At 35.8% G+C, this 15,882-nt stretch overlaps 1 protein-coding gene across 1 annotated transcript in view; it reads right to left on the bottom strand.

Annotated features, from left to right (window-relative positions):
- The window catches only part of CSMD3 (CUB and Sushi multiple domains 3), a 721,079-nt gene that overhangs the window by 602,649 nt on the left and 102,548 nt on the right, over nucleotides 1-15,882 (bottom strand). The window contains exon 3 of the mRNA XM_054816701.1: nucleotides 7,397-7,509. Coding sequence (XP_054672676.1) covers nucleotides 7,397-7,509 — 113 coding nt within the window. The remainder of the gene's footprint in view (nucleotides 1-7,396; nucleotides 7,510-15,882) is intronic.

Here is a 15,882-nt window from a genome sequence, read left to right as displayed (position 1 = left end):
GAGCTGTCCCACCATGACTGAAAAGCTGTCTGTAATCCATGAAAAATTATGGCAGTCAGTGGCAGTCCCTCATGACTAGGCAGGCTAGTGATACACCTGTCCTAATGAAAGGAAGAGGGACCACCACAGCGCTATAAACTTGTAACCCTTCTCTCAGTTCTCTGAAGCAGCCTGAAAAGCACGCTTTCGTAATCCATTTTCCAGCACCTGAAGAATGAAGGTAACTGGGAATAGTCAGCAAAGACTTACCAAGGGCAAATTATGCTTGATGAACCCAGATGATATTTAAGGATGTGGAGGGATGTTATAAGTGATCACTGTCTCCAGCAGCTCTGGGGCCTGGAGGTATCTCTTTGCCCAGCCATAGGAGCCCAGCCTGGGGCACCTTGAGGCCTAAGGGTGTCTGACTCAGGACCTTGCTGCTGCTTTCCAATTTGCAGATTTGATCAGCTGCACGCTGATCACATATCCCAGAGAAATACAGGGACACACACAAGACACTGACACAACTGGCTACAGACTGCCGCAGGCAAGGCGCTGCCTTCAACAGCACCTACCTGCAGGACTCACATCAAACACAAGCACCAGCAGCCAAGTCCCCTCTTTGGCAGATACAGGAGGTCATTCATGCAGGCACGCACACAGGACTGCCTGGGTTCACAAGCACATGTATATTCACAGATCCCCCAAGTACCAGCATGACCCCTCCGTCTGCCCAGCACCCCTACCCAGATCCCAGGTCCTTTTACTTGTCCCATGGTTCCCTTACTCACTGGCTGGTCCAGCTTGATGCTTGCATGCAGAACTCACACACTTGTCCAGCATGGACACTCCACCAAACCTGATCCTCATCCCAGATCCAGGACCTCCTACCCCCTGGCAAGTCCAGCTGGAAGAGTGCTGGTGAATGACACATGCACACCCAGTTTGGAGAAGATACAGTTTCCCCCCTCACTTCCCCAGCACCAGGCACACAGCCTGCTCCAGCTGCTGGCAATGAGTCCCTCGCTTGCTTCACTCACACCAGTTCCTCCCAGTAGCTGTGTTTTGGGACACACGCCATTCCTACCCCGGTGAGTCACAGCCAAGAACCCCCGCACTCCAGTAGCTGGCACTGAGACCCCACACGCTCCAGTAGCTGATACCACGAGAGAGGGGCACCTACACCCCCAGTCTGACTCCAGTAGCCGGCACTGAGCCCTTGAAGCGCTCACACACGCGCAGGACAGAGGGTGAGATTGCACTGAGAGTTGAAAAAGGATTTAATAACAAGACAGGACAGATTGTGGTGATGAGGTGCAGGGCTCAGCCAGACGAGCGTACTGACCAGACCCGTTTTTCACACAGACATCACAACACTCACAAAATGATGAAAATGCAGAAGAATAGCACAAAGTAATTTGCGATTTGCAATGAAATACCTTATAATAAGACTTTAAAAGCCCATATTAAAGAAAAAGAATACTCTGATGTGTGTGATTTTATTGCAGTACTTATGAACCTAGCATAAGAACTAACAGATGCTAATATTAAGGGCTCTGTAATTTAGCAGATAAAAGCAGAACAAGTGCCAGTGACTGGAAGTTTGAAAACCAGAGTTAAAAAGTCTAATTTCTAAAGTGAGGCAGAGTGATCAGTGGAATCAAAGAAATCTTGATGTCTTCAAGAGCTGAATCTGTTTTCAGAAGTTATTCTTTAGCCAAATTCAAATTAGTGATTGCAGTATCAAGAAAATGGTGTGAAATGCAATAAAAATTGATCAGATTAAGTCCACCGGCCTGTTTTTCTTTACTCTCTCTGGATCTATATAGGAATATTGGGAACAATACAACATAGAGGTAAAATATTTAAAATTAATAAACACCAAGGCAACCTGGTATTGATTTCATAAAGATTGATTCCCTTCTGCACTATAGCATTACAAGTACTTCTGGCATTAAGATTAGCATAATAGTCCTGAGGTAATGATTTATTGTAACACACAGGCTACACTGGATGGACTATTAGAAAAAAAGTATTTTACTAGCCAAAACTTATTTTATTTAGTGACAATGTTAAGTATTTTGGAAATATTATTTATGATTTAAAAAGAAAACCAACAGTGGCTAGGAAGATGTCATGTGACTATACGTCTCTGTGATTCATGGGAAAGAATATTTAATTACAGTTGTACTAGATAAAATATTTGAGGTATTTTTAAACTTTTAATAGAGTGGAACTCTTGTTTTTCTTTTTCTTGTCTGGATTGATGCTGATGTAGCAATAATATGATCAAAAGCAGGATAATGTTCTTCTATTGTTAATCAGAGCACAAAATTTGTGCAACTTGACTTCTCAGTGAAGTTACACTGCAAACACATCAATATAAAAATCACTTTGCGACATAACCTAGCACTGTATTTTATAGCTTATATATTTATTAATTCTTTCTCTAAACTTTGCTTATGATTTCATGACTCCCCTTCATTTAACAAATTAATTTTAAAATATTGTAAATCACAACTTTCCCTTTGCCTTCCCTATAACAAGGGAGTTCAGAACTACCTGCCACGTCAATAACTACGTAATGAATGGTACCATAAAGTTAAAGCCTGATAAGCACCTTTCATGTTTTCTATTTCCCTGAATGTACAGCCATTTTATTTCTGCATCACATGTTGTGGTTAGCAGATACAAGTCTATGAACAAGCATTGTTGGGATGTTTTCCATCCACAGTTAGTATTCCAAGACCAGAAGAATATGCTAGATAATTTTATGTGACTTCCTAGACAGTGTGGCAGATATTCATACATTCAGCCAAAAGAAAGAAACTCCAACACTTTTTTATTTTTTTTCCTTGTTATCCAACAGGTTGAATGGAAGTAAGAATTCAGAATTTAGATTGTTGTCTTATGTTTAGTGAGTTTCCTTGTTAGATTTAGTATGTTTCATTTTCTAAACAGGACTTTCCATGATGAATATGTGTGTTTAGGTAATTTAAGCATTCTCTATTTTAATTATTCTTTACTTTTCGTTGTGGAATTTTCTTTCGGATACACTAGGCAAATTCAATTTAATTCCATTTTTATTAAGGGCTTGCTGAAAGCAATCTTATGACAGAGAGTAGCCATACCCAAAATAACTATGGCAAAATCTGAACAACAACAACAAAGCCTGTAGTACCTGTCAGGTAGTAAGCCTGGTGACCACTTTATAGCTTAAAGTCTGTGGCTTTTACAACCCCAACATGGCAAAAACTTTTTGAGTGGACCTTTTATAGAGACCACCCCAACATTAAACTATAATTCATTAGTACTCCTTTAAATTTTTATATGAAGTTAGTAGTAATGTTGTTAGCTTAATACAGCTAGTACTTCATGAGCCTTACCTAAATCCAAGATTTAGATTATGTGTAGCCACATTTCTGAATTCTGATATGCAGGAGAACTAAAAATAGATTATCCTATTTGTTCACATTCTCTAGCTCTATACCAACTGCCAAAATTATTTTTAGCATTCACATCCTGGCACATTTAAGTCCTGCTAGTATTTCTGATCTACATGCTTCAATAATCCTGTACATCAACTACAAATTTTTCTTAATATTGCTGAAAGAAACACATGATAGGTCCCTAGAATTTACTAGATGGAAATCTTATTCCATTAATAAACACCATCTGCTCCTTTGTTTCCTCCTCCTCCTCCCTCTCCCTCCCCCCCCCCCGCCCAAATATTACCCATAAGGACAAGATCAAACTTGAAATTTTGAACATTGCTCTCAAACCCCTCTCAAAAGCATTTCAGCAGAATTGCTGAATTCCTATAGCACCACTCCAGTACAAACATGAAGACCATTTCATTATTTATAAAGTGTCTAATAATTTGGTTTTATAATTCAGCTTTAAAAAGATGTGTAGCAGTACAAAACAGATAAAATTATATTTCATAACACTTACAGATAATTGCAATTCATCTACAGGGCATTCAGAGTTTTCACTGTAAGAATAATCTATATATTAAGTTGGGTTTTTTCTTTGCCATGATCAATAGGATAGCACAAAAGTGTCTTCATATTTACTTTGGATTAAGATTGCCATAAATTCTAGCAGTAAATTTGTTAATGAAGTCAATGATTTTAACAACGTCAGCTACCTGTTTAATAGCTGTAAACTAACCCAGTAAGGACAAAAGGGAGCACTGTTCGAGGCAGGACTAGGTTCCCTGAAACCCCTTGCTGCGTGGGCCAAGCTGCGATGCTGCTTTCTTTCTCAGCAGCTGTATTTCCCCTCCCATGCTCTCAATGAATAAAGCTGCTTATGTATCTTAGGACAACAGGAAACGGAAAAGTGCCTCAAATTCTTCTATTCCGAAACCAAAATTATCTTATCGGAAATAAAATAAAAAGGACACAGCTACACTGTGACTTGGCCTAAACTATCAAATAGGGGATTAAGTATAGCATATCTCCCCCATACATTAATACTTATACATGTTACATGGACTCTGAAAGCTACAAAAAAAAAAAAAAGATGCCAGAAACCTCTCCAGAAAATACAGGCACAGAATCAGCAGGCTTGTAACTCCCACATTTCTCACTCTCGCCAGCAAAGCTGTATCGCTAGACAGTGATGAAATGACAAATTGCTGCTGGTAATTATTGTAGCTCAAGTTTTCTTCTGAAAATCCCTCCTTAATTTTCATTCCTTTTCACCATTTTCTGTTGCCACTGTAAGTGAAGTCTTTTTCTTTTGAGTAATTTGTTTTAGTTATCTCTCATGAAATCCTTTTTCTCCAAGGGTATTGTGCTATAGAGAGAGGTGTATTTCTCAGATGTGTTCTTTCCTAAATAAGAGAGAAACCGAGCATAAAGAAGTATGTGCACAGCAGTGCCAAAGCTAACCCAAATATGCCACTTGACATTGAGGAAAGAAAGAAGGTGAGAAGGAGAGAAAGAAGGAGAGAAGGACAGAAGGATGGAGGGATGGATGATACAAACTGGGGTTTATCATATTGATAGTAGGAAGCCAGAGTGGGTATTTCTGTGGTCTATTGTGTATTTACTTTGATTGGATGCAATTGCAGGGGCTTATATATGATGGCACAGCATAGTAGTTCTATCGAAGATATAATTTTATATCTTTTCATACACTTTTTTTTTTTTTCCTCAGTAGACCAGAAAATTAATATGTTCCTCTATGTTATGATCAAGAAAGTCCACAGTAGATTCATATTTCCCACGGATTCTGTAAGATACTCTGGAGTTTCTTGTCAACTTTCAACTCAGCTACAAATATGTCAGGTAGGATGGGAGGTCAGAGAAAGAGGTGGTGGTGGGCTTTGGTTATTTGTTGGGGTTTTTTGTTTGCTTGTTTGGGGGCTTTTTTTTTGGGGGGGGGGGGGAGTGGTAGTGTTGCAGATATTGAACAGTAATGCATTCCATATAACCATCTGCCTATGTCCTCTATTTCCAAACATTTCAAAGAAAGTATTATAAATGATCACTGATTATGAAAGGTAAGTTCCTTCTTTTTCAAATCACACCTGGATCTAATCCCTTCAGATATATGTCTCTACTGCTCATCCTGCCCTCTCATGCTGTCTCTGTCTATCATTTTGCTTTATTGCAATGATAGGTTCGTAATCATTTCTATCTTAGGTTTCAAATTACAAATCCATAATGAAGCACTTAAGTATGTGGTAGGATATTTAGGGGTACTAAGTATGCAGATGTTTCATCAGGAAGCTAAAAAGGAGCTACTGGGCAATCAAAATTTTTGAAAATTGGATACTAGGTAGAACCAGATCTGAAAATGTTGATTGCAGGGTTATACACATTCACAAAGAGTAGAAGAACAGAAATGGAGATTGCCCTGATGTGATTACCATTTAAATACATCTATTCTCTCATGTCAAGGAATGATGCACGAAATGAATGTAATGTAATGAGTTTTCGTTTCTTTGCTAGCTAGGTATAAAGACAGGTAGCTTCATAGGAAGTCAGAAAAACAGGATTTGGAAGAAAAATTCTCTTACTGAATGAAGCTGCCTTGATGCAGCTCTTAAAGAAGTAGATCTGGCTGTGGGAAGGGAGACTCCAGTGAACTAAAACTGTGGGGTCTAGCCTAACTGCTTTCAATATTCCTGGTTTCACAAAATAAAGCCTCAGATTCAAAAAAGATGAGTAACAAATTCAAGGTACCAAGTTTATGTTTTGTTCTAAAATGCTCATTTCTGTGGTTGAAGGTAAAATTTCCTCACAATTTACAGCACCAAATCAGTGACAGAAAATGCTACATATTTTCCTAACATGCATTAGAAGTATGTACTATATTTGCATAGTTAAAAATCCATAGGAATTGTGTAATATATTTCTATATATAATTTTTGTAATAATACTGCTGCTGAACAAAGTTATTGAACACTTGAAAAATCAACAGACTACAGAGTAGCTATAATCTAGCCAAAACCAATTGTTACACTTAGCTTGAATTAACAAACTACAAAGTACCTATAATCCAGCCAAAACCAGTTACACATAGCTTGAATTTCTATTTTGTAAATTACCTCTTGCTTATGTGCAAGCCAGAAAAAAGAATGTGTGTAATTGCCTCATTTATTTTCTATAATAACTCAAGGGACAAGAAAGGCCTGAAAATTATTTTATGTTTTTCATTTCATATGTTGACATAAGTACATATAGGAGGGAATTTCTATGTGAAGTAACATTTTAATGTTCACATGTTCATAGTCCAAGTGCCCAGAAAATGATTAATAAAAGTGGATGGATGATATATTCCAACTCTTCAAACACGACTAAAGTGAGCTTGATCATAAACAAGATCCTTCGTGGAGCATACATCAAATACTGTGAACTTCTGGACTTCAGGAATATATGTGCCAGCTCATTTCCTTCAGTATCTATGTGAAGACTGTAGACAATTGTGAAAAACTGCAGTAGAGAAGTACCTTTATGTCTGTTCAGAGAACTGAGTCAGCATTTTTCCTATGCAAAAGTATGAAAAGGAATCTGTCCACAAAACTTGCAGATTTAAATTCAACTATCTAGTGAAATTCAAGAGTAATAGAAGAGTAATGTCTTGGCAGTAATTTGAACAAGCACACCTTAGAAGGACCAGAAAGATTAGGATTATGTTTTTCAGAATTTAAAGAATTTGGCATTATTAAAGTAAAGGTCACAAAACATTTGTGTCTGGATGGGACTACAGATGGTAGAGTTTTAAATATTTTGATTTCAGATGTGAGTCTATGCATCTGAATGACTGCATGAAAAGCAAACACTATAGCTTGGATAAGGTTATAAATGTGTATTTGTATACATTTTTGTGGGACATTTAGTTTTATTATGTATAGAGATCACAGAAAAAAATCCAGACTCATTTGTTAAGAATGTCTTACCTTCATAGTAAACTTTAAACCCATGAGCACTGACTGCAAAGTCACTTGTCAAGCGCAGTGAGAATACAGATTTTGTACTTGTCACAGGTGGAGGAAGATGAAATCCTGTTAACCTAAGAAACAAAAAAGCACAATTCATGGTTAATTGTCTGAAAAATAAAACTGCGTGTGACAGCTGCTGTTCCAAAAAATATTTCATTATGGAAAGGGCAACTAACTTAAAAGTATATAGATTATATTACTTGAGAAAATGATTTTTATACAATAGTTTAAGGAATCAATATAAAATTTTAGTGACTTTCATGGACACCAGGACAGGTAAGGTACATCAGTTTGAGAAAACTATACTTAGTAGAGATGACAGTAAGATGTAGAAACTAGACTTTAAAAATGGTCCAGATTATCAGTTGATGAAAAAAAGCCCAACAAACCACTAGCCAATTTACACCATTTAGAGTTATGTTCAAACATCTATTGCATTATATATTTTACACAGACTTCTGTTAAAAATTGTAGTGGATTAATTTTCTGCAGCAATATAATGAAAGAAAGGGGACCATGATTCACTTTAATGAGGGAATTTAAGATTACTTAAACTAGGTACTTTAGCCTATGAGAAGATATTTCTGCTTTCAACTCAAACAGGAAATCCAAAGCGCATCATTGGGAAATCATACATACATAAAGAAAGCTCTCTTGCAGGGAATTACAGGGTTGCTAGGGTTTGGGGGTTTTGGGGAGGGGTTTTTTTGGTTGGTTGGTTGGTTTGGTTTGTTTTATTTTATTAAAACCACTGTGTTTGAGACACAGATGAAAGGACAACTTTTGTGTACTCATAGCACTGCTGATATGCTCTACTGATACTCAGCTCTACACATTCTTTTCATTTGACATACATACGGTAACACTTACTCTATTCTAGGAGAATAACCTTATCAGGGTTCATACCAGACCAACAAAACCCATAGTATTTACTTGCCAAAAATATGTAAAGAACAAGTCGAACAATTAACTGTGTATACTGACCAGTGAAATCTAGACCTATCTTTGGACCCCAATTAGCAGTGTGTGGCAAATTGTGTAGCAGATTAGGATGCATTTTTATTAATGATTAACATTAAATTGTTTTCATATGTTTTGTAGTCAAGCCCTTTTTTTATTTATTACATTTAATTTAAAATTATAGAAAAAATTAGGTCAGAAGGGACCTGTGGAGGTCATAGTCCAACCTCCTGCTCAAAGTAAGCTTACCATGAGAGTTAATCCAAGTTTCTCAAGATTTACCTTTTCCCTTTCAATTCTTAGAGTAAATTGACCATTTCTTTTTTGTTTTGGTTTGGTTTTTTTTTCCATGTGTACATTCATGATCATGTTTTGATTTACTGTTATATATGAAATATAAAATTTAGTGTACATATACAAGAACAACCTCCAAAACTCTTCACTGTTTTGTTAAACACCCACTGTAAACCAGCTCTGTCTCAAATAAGATTCACGGACACATTTGATTTTGTAATACATCTTTGTAGGATTCCAGAACACCTAATTCATAGGTTGGTCTTGTGGGCACTTGCAAAAAAGATGTAAACTCTGATATTTTTTACTGGAAGAAATGGTATATATTTTTAATTTTGCTTGATATATGTACTGCAAACACCAATGGTGTTTAATGTTGCTTTAATACATTTTCTGCTGCTTGACCTGAAATTCAGTCTCAGTTTTGTTCTGAAATGAACTGATAAGTTATGTCCTGCCATTATCAGTATTTCTAGTCTCACCAGAAGGAAGGACAGAGAGTGATGAGAAGCCCAGAATTCCAGAATTTGAAAGATCAGGGAATTATTTCCTGAAAAATTATTGTAATTACAATATTAACATTTATTTTAATGTATTATTTATTTTTAATGTAAGATACCTCTAGATGAGTTCTATACAGTGTACCAGTAATTTACCATGAGACTCATTTGCTGTAGGGAGCATAAAAAGTTTTATGTTGTTTTCTGATGACTATTTACTTGGTGTTCTTAACAGATTGTCTACATTAATGGATGTTATATTGTTGTTTTTTCTTACGCAATCTGGCAAAAAAAATCCCAGCTACAAAGCCCTGTCTCTTTTTTCCACAGAATATGCATTACCCTATGCCCTTACTGAAACCATTGTTAAAGACATTGCAATAGCCAGTGTATGCTATTGGTTACAATCATGACAGGTATGAAAGTCAAATAATAAGATAATATCGCTCATACCATAATGACCAGAAAATTGAAAAACATTAATAAAAGTAGCAATAACACTTAAAGAGGTGTGTATACAGATCAATATATATGCAGCAAGTCATCAGTGTGTGTATCCAGAAACTTATTTGTTCCATCATTGGTGTCTTCCTGAATAATGTCATTAAAACAAGACTATAGAATTTATATTAATAAGCAAAGATGGAAAACTGCAGAATATTTAGGATTTAGGAAATGCATTTTTTTAAATTTGATTATGAGAATATATTTTTGTTCTAACAATAGAACAAATTAATATAATTCTTACCTCTCCCAAATGGGCATATGTGTAATTCTTTGACAAGTCAATATCAGTGCAATTTTCCCACTAGCTTATTTATAAACCAATAAATACATTAATTCCTTGATATCACCACTTCAGAGTAAGCTGACCTAACTTAAAAGCAAGCCTATAATTTGAATACAACTTTAATTTACAGCGCACAGCAGATCTAGCTGGTATCTATTTAGCTAGTCAATGATATGAGGGAATTGTGGGTATATACACATATCCAGCAGAAAAGAAATACACATTTATCCTAAATTATTAAATTTTATGAGTAGTTCATATGCACAGCTTAGATGGGTAGGGGATTTTTAAAATGAACATGTATGTTTCTAGTGTGGCAAGCATTACAGCTTATCATGCAAAACAGACCACTTAGAGCTGTTTGATATCATTGAGCTTTTGAGGGTGTGCCTTTTACCACCATCATTATGCCGCATTTAGTCAGAAAGGTTCAGCTTGTTTCTTTAATTTGGTTGCTACGCTTAAATCTATATGAAAAAATGCAGAGGTTTTATTTGTGGTGTAGTGGATGCAAAATTGATTCAAAATTTTAATAAGTAAAAATACAACAACAGGTAAATGTCACTTGGTAAAATACCATAAATTCTCAGAAGAGAATGCAATGTAATTTGCTCAGACAATTGAAGTAACCTAATACTTGAGTATTATTCATTGAGTACTACAGTACATTGACCTCAGAGCTTAAGTCTCATTTGTATGTAAAACTCTACAAAAATTCAGAAATGTTAGCTAGAATGTTCTTTGCCATTTAAAATGAAACAAAGCAAGTACATAAAAACTGCAGGAGAGAGATACCAGAACTTTAAGGTCCCTTCCAAACCAAACTATTCTACGAAAAAGCCTGTAAGATAATGTATGTACATAGGTCTGATTGTCACTTATTCAGACCAATCGCATACTACATACATAAATACATAAATAGCTAACTTGAAGAGAGTACTCTGGTAAAAGCAAAACTTTAGGTGGGACACAACGCAAAACAAGCAGTCATCTCCTTAAGCTGGTTTCATCTGCATATTAAACACATTTAAAATTCAAATTTCCTGTAGTAGCTGAGGGGTTTTTTTTATCAACAGCAATTTTTTCTCTTACATTTCATTTGCATATTTCATTCCATTTTCATCAACTTTTTTCAAATTTATGATACCCAATGGAGTGATTCAGGTGTCTCTCTATTGCTATTTTAGACACCGTGAGGTATTTGAGACATCAGCACAGAGCTGGTAGATATGACATTGGACCAACATGAGACCCATGTTCTTCTGGAGAGATGGAGGTCAGGCAGGATCCCTCAGGGATTTTAAATGTGCCTACATGTTATGTTAAGCACTTCAGTCACTCCTTTATAGTCTACGACCTTGGCAGAAGAAATTTATAGTAGGACAATGGGATTTTCGTTCACCCAGTCCTTATCCTCTCCCTTTTTGGTTTTGGAAGTGGCTTATTTAGTGTTCCTTGAAATACATAAAGAGATCTCATAAGCAACTGATACTGTCTCCTGTGGCAAGAAATCATGGGTACTAAAAGATAATGTTTACAAAAGTCTGAGACTGAAATACACTTCTTTCTGTCTCAACTCTTAAAAAAATGAAATTTTGAAATGTAACATTTTACTGGAAAATTTGACCGAGATGCTGCAATTCAGCTACAGAGTTCTATCCAACATACAACAATGATAAAAATTTGTAAATTAATACACTGCATATTAAAGCATATGTTTGCTTTGTTCTTGCTGATGTCTTAGCAAGCTTGTCAGTTACCTTACGCCCACAGGAAATGGACACATTATGCGTCCGCCTAGTAGACTTTGAGGTTGTGAATGTGAAGTATGAAATTAGCTGGGTGGATACCCGAAGACTAAGGAAAGACAAGCTCCCAACTGCAGGATCAAATTAAAGCAATCTTTTCATAATTACAAAGTTAAAATGATGGAAAACAGTCTTGATTAGTCACACAAAAGTGCTCCTGGACAAATTGTTTACTTGAGATTACAGTGTGATAAATAAGATTACAGCATTTCCTCATTGCCTGTCTATCTTAGATAATTGCTATTTGTCAAAGCATTGATTCCCCTTGTAAATATGTAATTTAAAAAAAAAAAAGTTTAAAAGGCTTTTTTTTGTTTTTCAGATTCACAAAATTCTAGCTTTTCTACAGTCTGCTACTGTTTTCTAAAGAAAATACAATTCATCTAGAATATTTCAGTTTGGGTTGGATAGTATACAATGAGATTCACCAAAAGATGTTTTAAGTGAACAGTAGTCTTTCACTTGATCTCAATCAACTTTTAATTAGCTCATAGGAATTTTGCAACAGGAAGAGTTCTAGGCTAATCTGAAAGGTGTAAGAATTGTTTGTCCCTAATTTTCAGATAATCCAAATTGAGTTTGTCCATAATAATGCAGAAATGTAAAATATGTTAACATGTCAAATTATTATAACTTTGACTGTAAAATTAGGAAGAGTGTCGAAATCCATCCATTCTCACTGTTAGTTTGATCTCCAAAGAACTGCATACTCTTAATGTCAGATGGAGAATATGGATTCTGAAAAAGAATAATCATAATAAACAAAATGCCAAGTATAAAATAAAAGTAGGAAAAATGACTGAGAATCTTTCCCACAGACAAAGTCAAACTTTCTGAAGACATTAGAAATGTTATTGCACATGTAGCTGGTTTTGGGGAATTGAAATATCTGATATATTCAAAGCACAGATAATGTTTTTCTAATTCTAGCTTTTGCTTTTATAATATTAAGGTAAATTTTCTTCCACTGTGAAATTTTCATCTCAGTGTTACATATGCAACTCGATAATCTTCAGAGAATATTATTCTTAAAATCCATAGTACATAAATAAATGAAGCTGCATGACCAGTGGGTTTCTCCCATTAAACTAAATAGAATTCTCCTACCAGTTGTGTTATTTGCTGCTATGTCCAGTAACTTAGATTGTTTATGCAGACACTACCACTTCATACTTACCAAATAAATACAACTTAAACTTTGTAAGGTACTGCTGGAGCTTAGTCTTGTACATGCTGATGATTTCATTATTAGCTGGTGGAGTCCTGTCTGTGTGTTTGTGTATTCATACATATTTCTATTCATTTTCTAAGTAGCATATGATTAGATTTAACATCTGACTAGCCTGATATTACACCAATTTAATTTCAAATTTAGTGAAATCAGGTCTTTTGCCTGCCAAATTCTTGTTTAACATTTTCCTGCTAGCTCTGATTATTGAAAGAAAAGCAGCAAAAAAAAGAGTCATTGATGTCCTCAGCAGAAGGATTGCTTATTTGCATTTTGTAAGATAAAAGCATGCTCTTCTCACCCAATTTGCTACTGTGTTTGTTGTGATCAGCATCTGGTTGACTGAAATATAAGGTTTCTTTGGTATTTTTTCTAGGAACAGTTTTATTTTTGTCTTCTAATAATCATCACATATTTGTTTCTGAGGACCCTATCCCCTTACTTGTACATGTCATGACATTTTCTTATTTGCAATACTGAGATATCGAAGAGAAGAGTACTTAATAAAGTATGAATTTTAAATGTTCAGTGTATCCAATTTGGCATCTCAGATTCTGACTGCCATGTTAAAATTACATATTTCCTATTGGCATATTTCTGGTTGCCCTCTTTCATGACAATGCAAAATCTAGCATCTGTTTCCTGTTCAGTTTGTTTTGTGGTCTTTTTTTTCTTTTGTCTCTTCTGTAATAATTCATCAGACATGTAAACATCTCTGATCTCTGAACAGCAAACTAAGCATCTATCAGTAGAGAGTTGCAAAAGCACTGAAAACTAGTTAAGTAGCAGTAGCACTCAGTCATAAAAGGCAGTCAACAGAAAAAGGTAGGAAAGGCAAAGTAATATACTTTTAAAAATTAAAGTATGCATTTCACTACCAAGATCTTTGATGACATCTATGACATTAAATACATTATTTAAACATCAGTGGTGTTTTTATGTTTATGAAGGAGTTAAGAAATTAAATTACTTTAAAAAATAAAGTTACCTACAACTGGTATCTACATATATCTTTGCTTAAGAGTAAGACCATGCTCCTTTAAAGTAGCCCAGAACATATTAACCCAACGCTTCTCCTCCTTCCCTGAAACTGAGTAGTCCATATACCACACACAAAGTCATATAGATCATTCAGTCTGAAGTATATCTCATGCTATTGGGTTTCTATATCAAATTCCACAGCCTAATGCTTGAGATTCAGCTCTAATCATTTTAGCATCTTTTACTCTCTCAGTGTCCACTGTAAACAAGGATGAATGCCACATGAGAAAGAAGGAGATTTTTTTCACTCTTGTTTTGGCTTTCTCATGCAGTTTACCAAAATTACATTAATCTTCCCAAATAAATAGAAAACTTGTCCTGTTGAAAATATGAAAAATACACAGGAAAGTTACTGTAAAAAGATTGTCTGGATATCCCAAAATATTCATTCCGTAACACAAGATAACAGGATAATTCAGGTTGGAAGGGACCTCAAGAAGTCTCTATTCCAGCCTTTTGCTCAAAGGAGGGTCAGGTCTGAGGTCAGACCAGGTTGCTTAGGTCTTTATATAGTTAAGTCTTGAAAATCTACAAGAATGGGGATGCCCAGCCTCTCTGGGCAGTCAGATCCAATCCTTAATTGTCCATGAGACATACTATGTCAGATTCAAATTACTCTATATGATAATAGCCTCTTTCACCTGATCTAAGTAACATACCTAAGTGATCACAAATACCTAGAAGAGAGGACCTTGCAATTCTAACATGCTTAATCTCACAACATACACCAAAGTCAGAAAGTGCTGTTCTCCCAGTGAAGGAACAGGTCCAAAGAACAAGAGACCAGGATTTAGACTTGTTTAAAAAGCCCTAGTCTCTGTAGAGAGACAGTTCTTTCCCACAATCCTTAATTTAAATAAAATCATAGAAGTATAGAATGGTTTGAGTTGGAAGGGACTTTCAAAGGTCATCTAGTCCAACCTTCCTTCAATGAGCAGGGACATCTTTCACTAGATCAGGTTGCTCAGACCCCCGTCCAGTCTGACCTTGAATGTTTCCAGGGAGGAGGCATCTACCACCCCTCTAGACAAACGGTTCCAGTGTTTCACCACCCTCATTGTAAAAGATTCCTTCCTTCTGAAGCTACCTTCTTTTACCCCTGGCCATTACCCCTGTCCTACCACTACAGGCCCTACTAAAAAGTCTGTCCTCATCTTTCTTATAAGCCCCCTTTAAATATTGAAAGGCCACAATGCGGTTTCCCCGGAGCCTCTAGTTGACGGGAGAGAGAACAAAACAAAGCTCAGAGGACAGTACTAAGGAAATGTAGAGGTTGCCAAAGTTGAGAAACACATGTCAACCCACAAAACTGTCGGTGAAAGATAAATTTCACTATAGAACTCCTAGAACAAATGAATAAATTTTATTCTTTACCATCACTCCAGTAAAAATAAACTGATTCCCTTGTAAAACAGCTATAAACCTTTGTTAGGGCATATTCCTATTTAGTTATTGTACAGATATTACAAGAGTATTTCTACATTTGCACAGACACCCTACTTTCCTTAGTTTCCAATAGACATTTGAGGTGGGTTTTCAAAGTTATTTTTTAAATTTTTATTTCTTGTTTAGATAGGAGAATGATAAAAATGAAGTTTCACATTAAAAAAGAGGCTATTTTAAAATAAATACACCAGAATATTTCTGAGAATAAAAACCTACTATTTAGATCGCACATATGAACATTTCTGAAGATCTGAGAGTCCTATGTCTAATCTGATGGATCACATCAACATGATTTCCATGATTATATATTTCCGACTACTCCATTAACTGTCCAGCAAAACTAGTTTCCCTTTAACTCTTTAGTGCCATGGCCTTTT

This window comes from Grus americana, chromosome 2, assembly GCF_028858705.1.
Source record: "Grus americana isolate bGruAme1 chromosome 2, bGruAme1.mat, whole genome shotgun sequence".
Lineage (NCBI taxonomy): Eukaryota > Metazoa > Chordata > Aves > Gruiformes > Gruidae > Grus > Grus americana.
The sequence above is the reverse complement of the archived record's forward strand: the minus strand, read 5'-3'. Positions and strand labels throughout refer to the sequence as shown.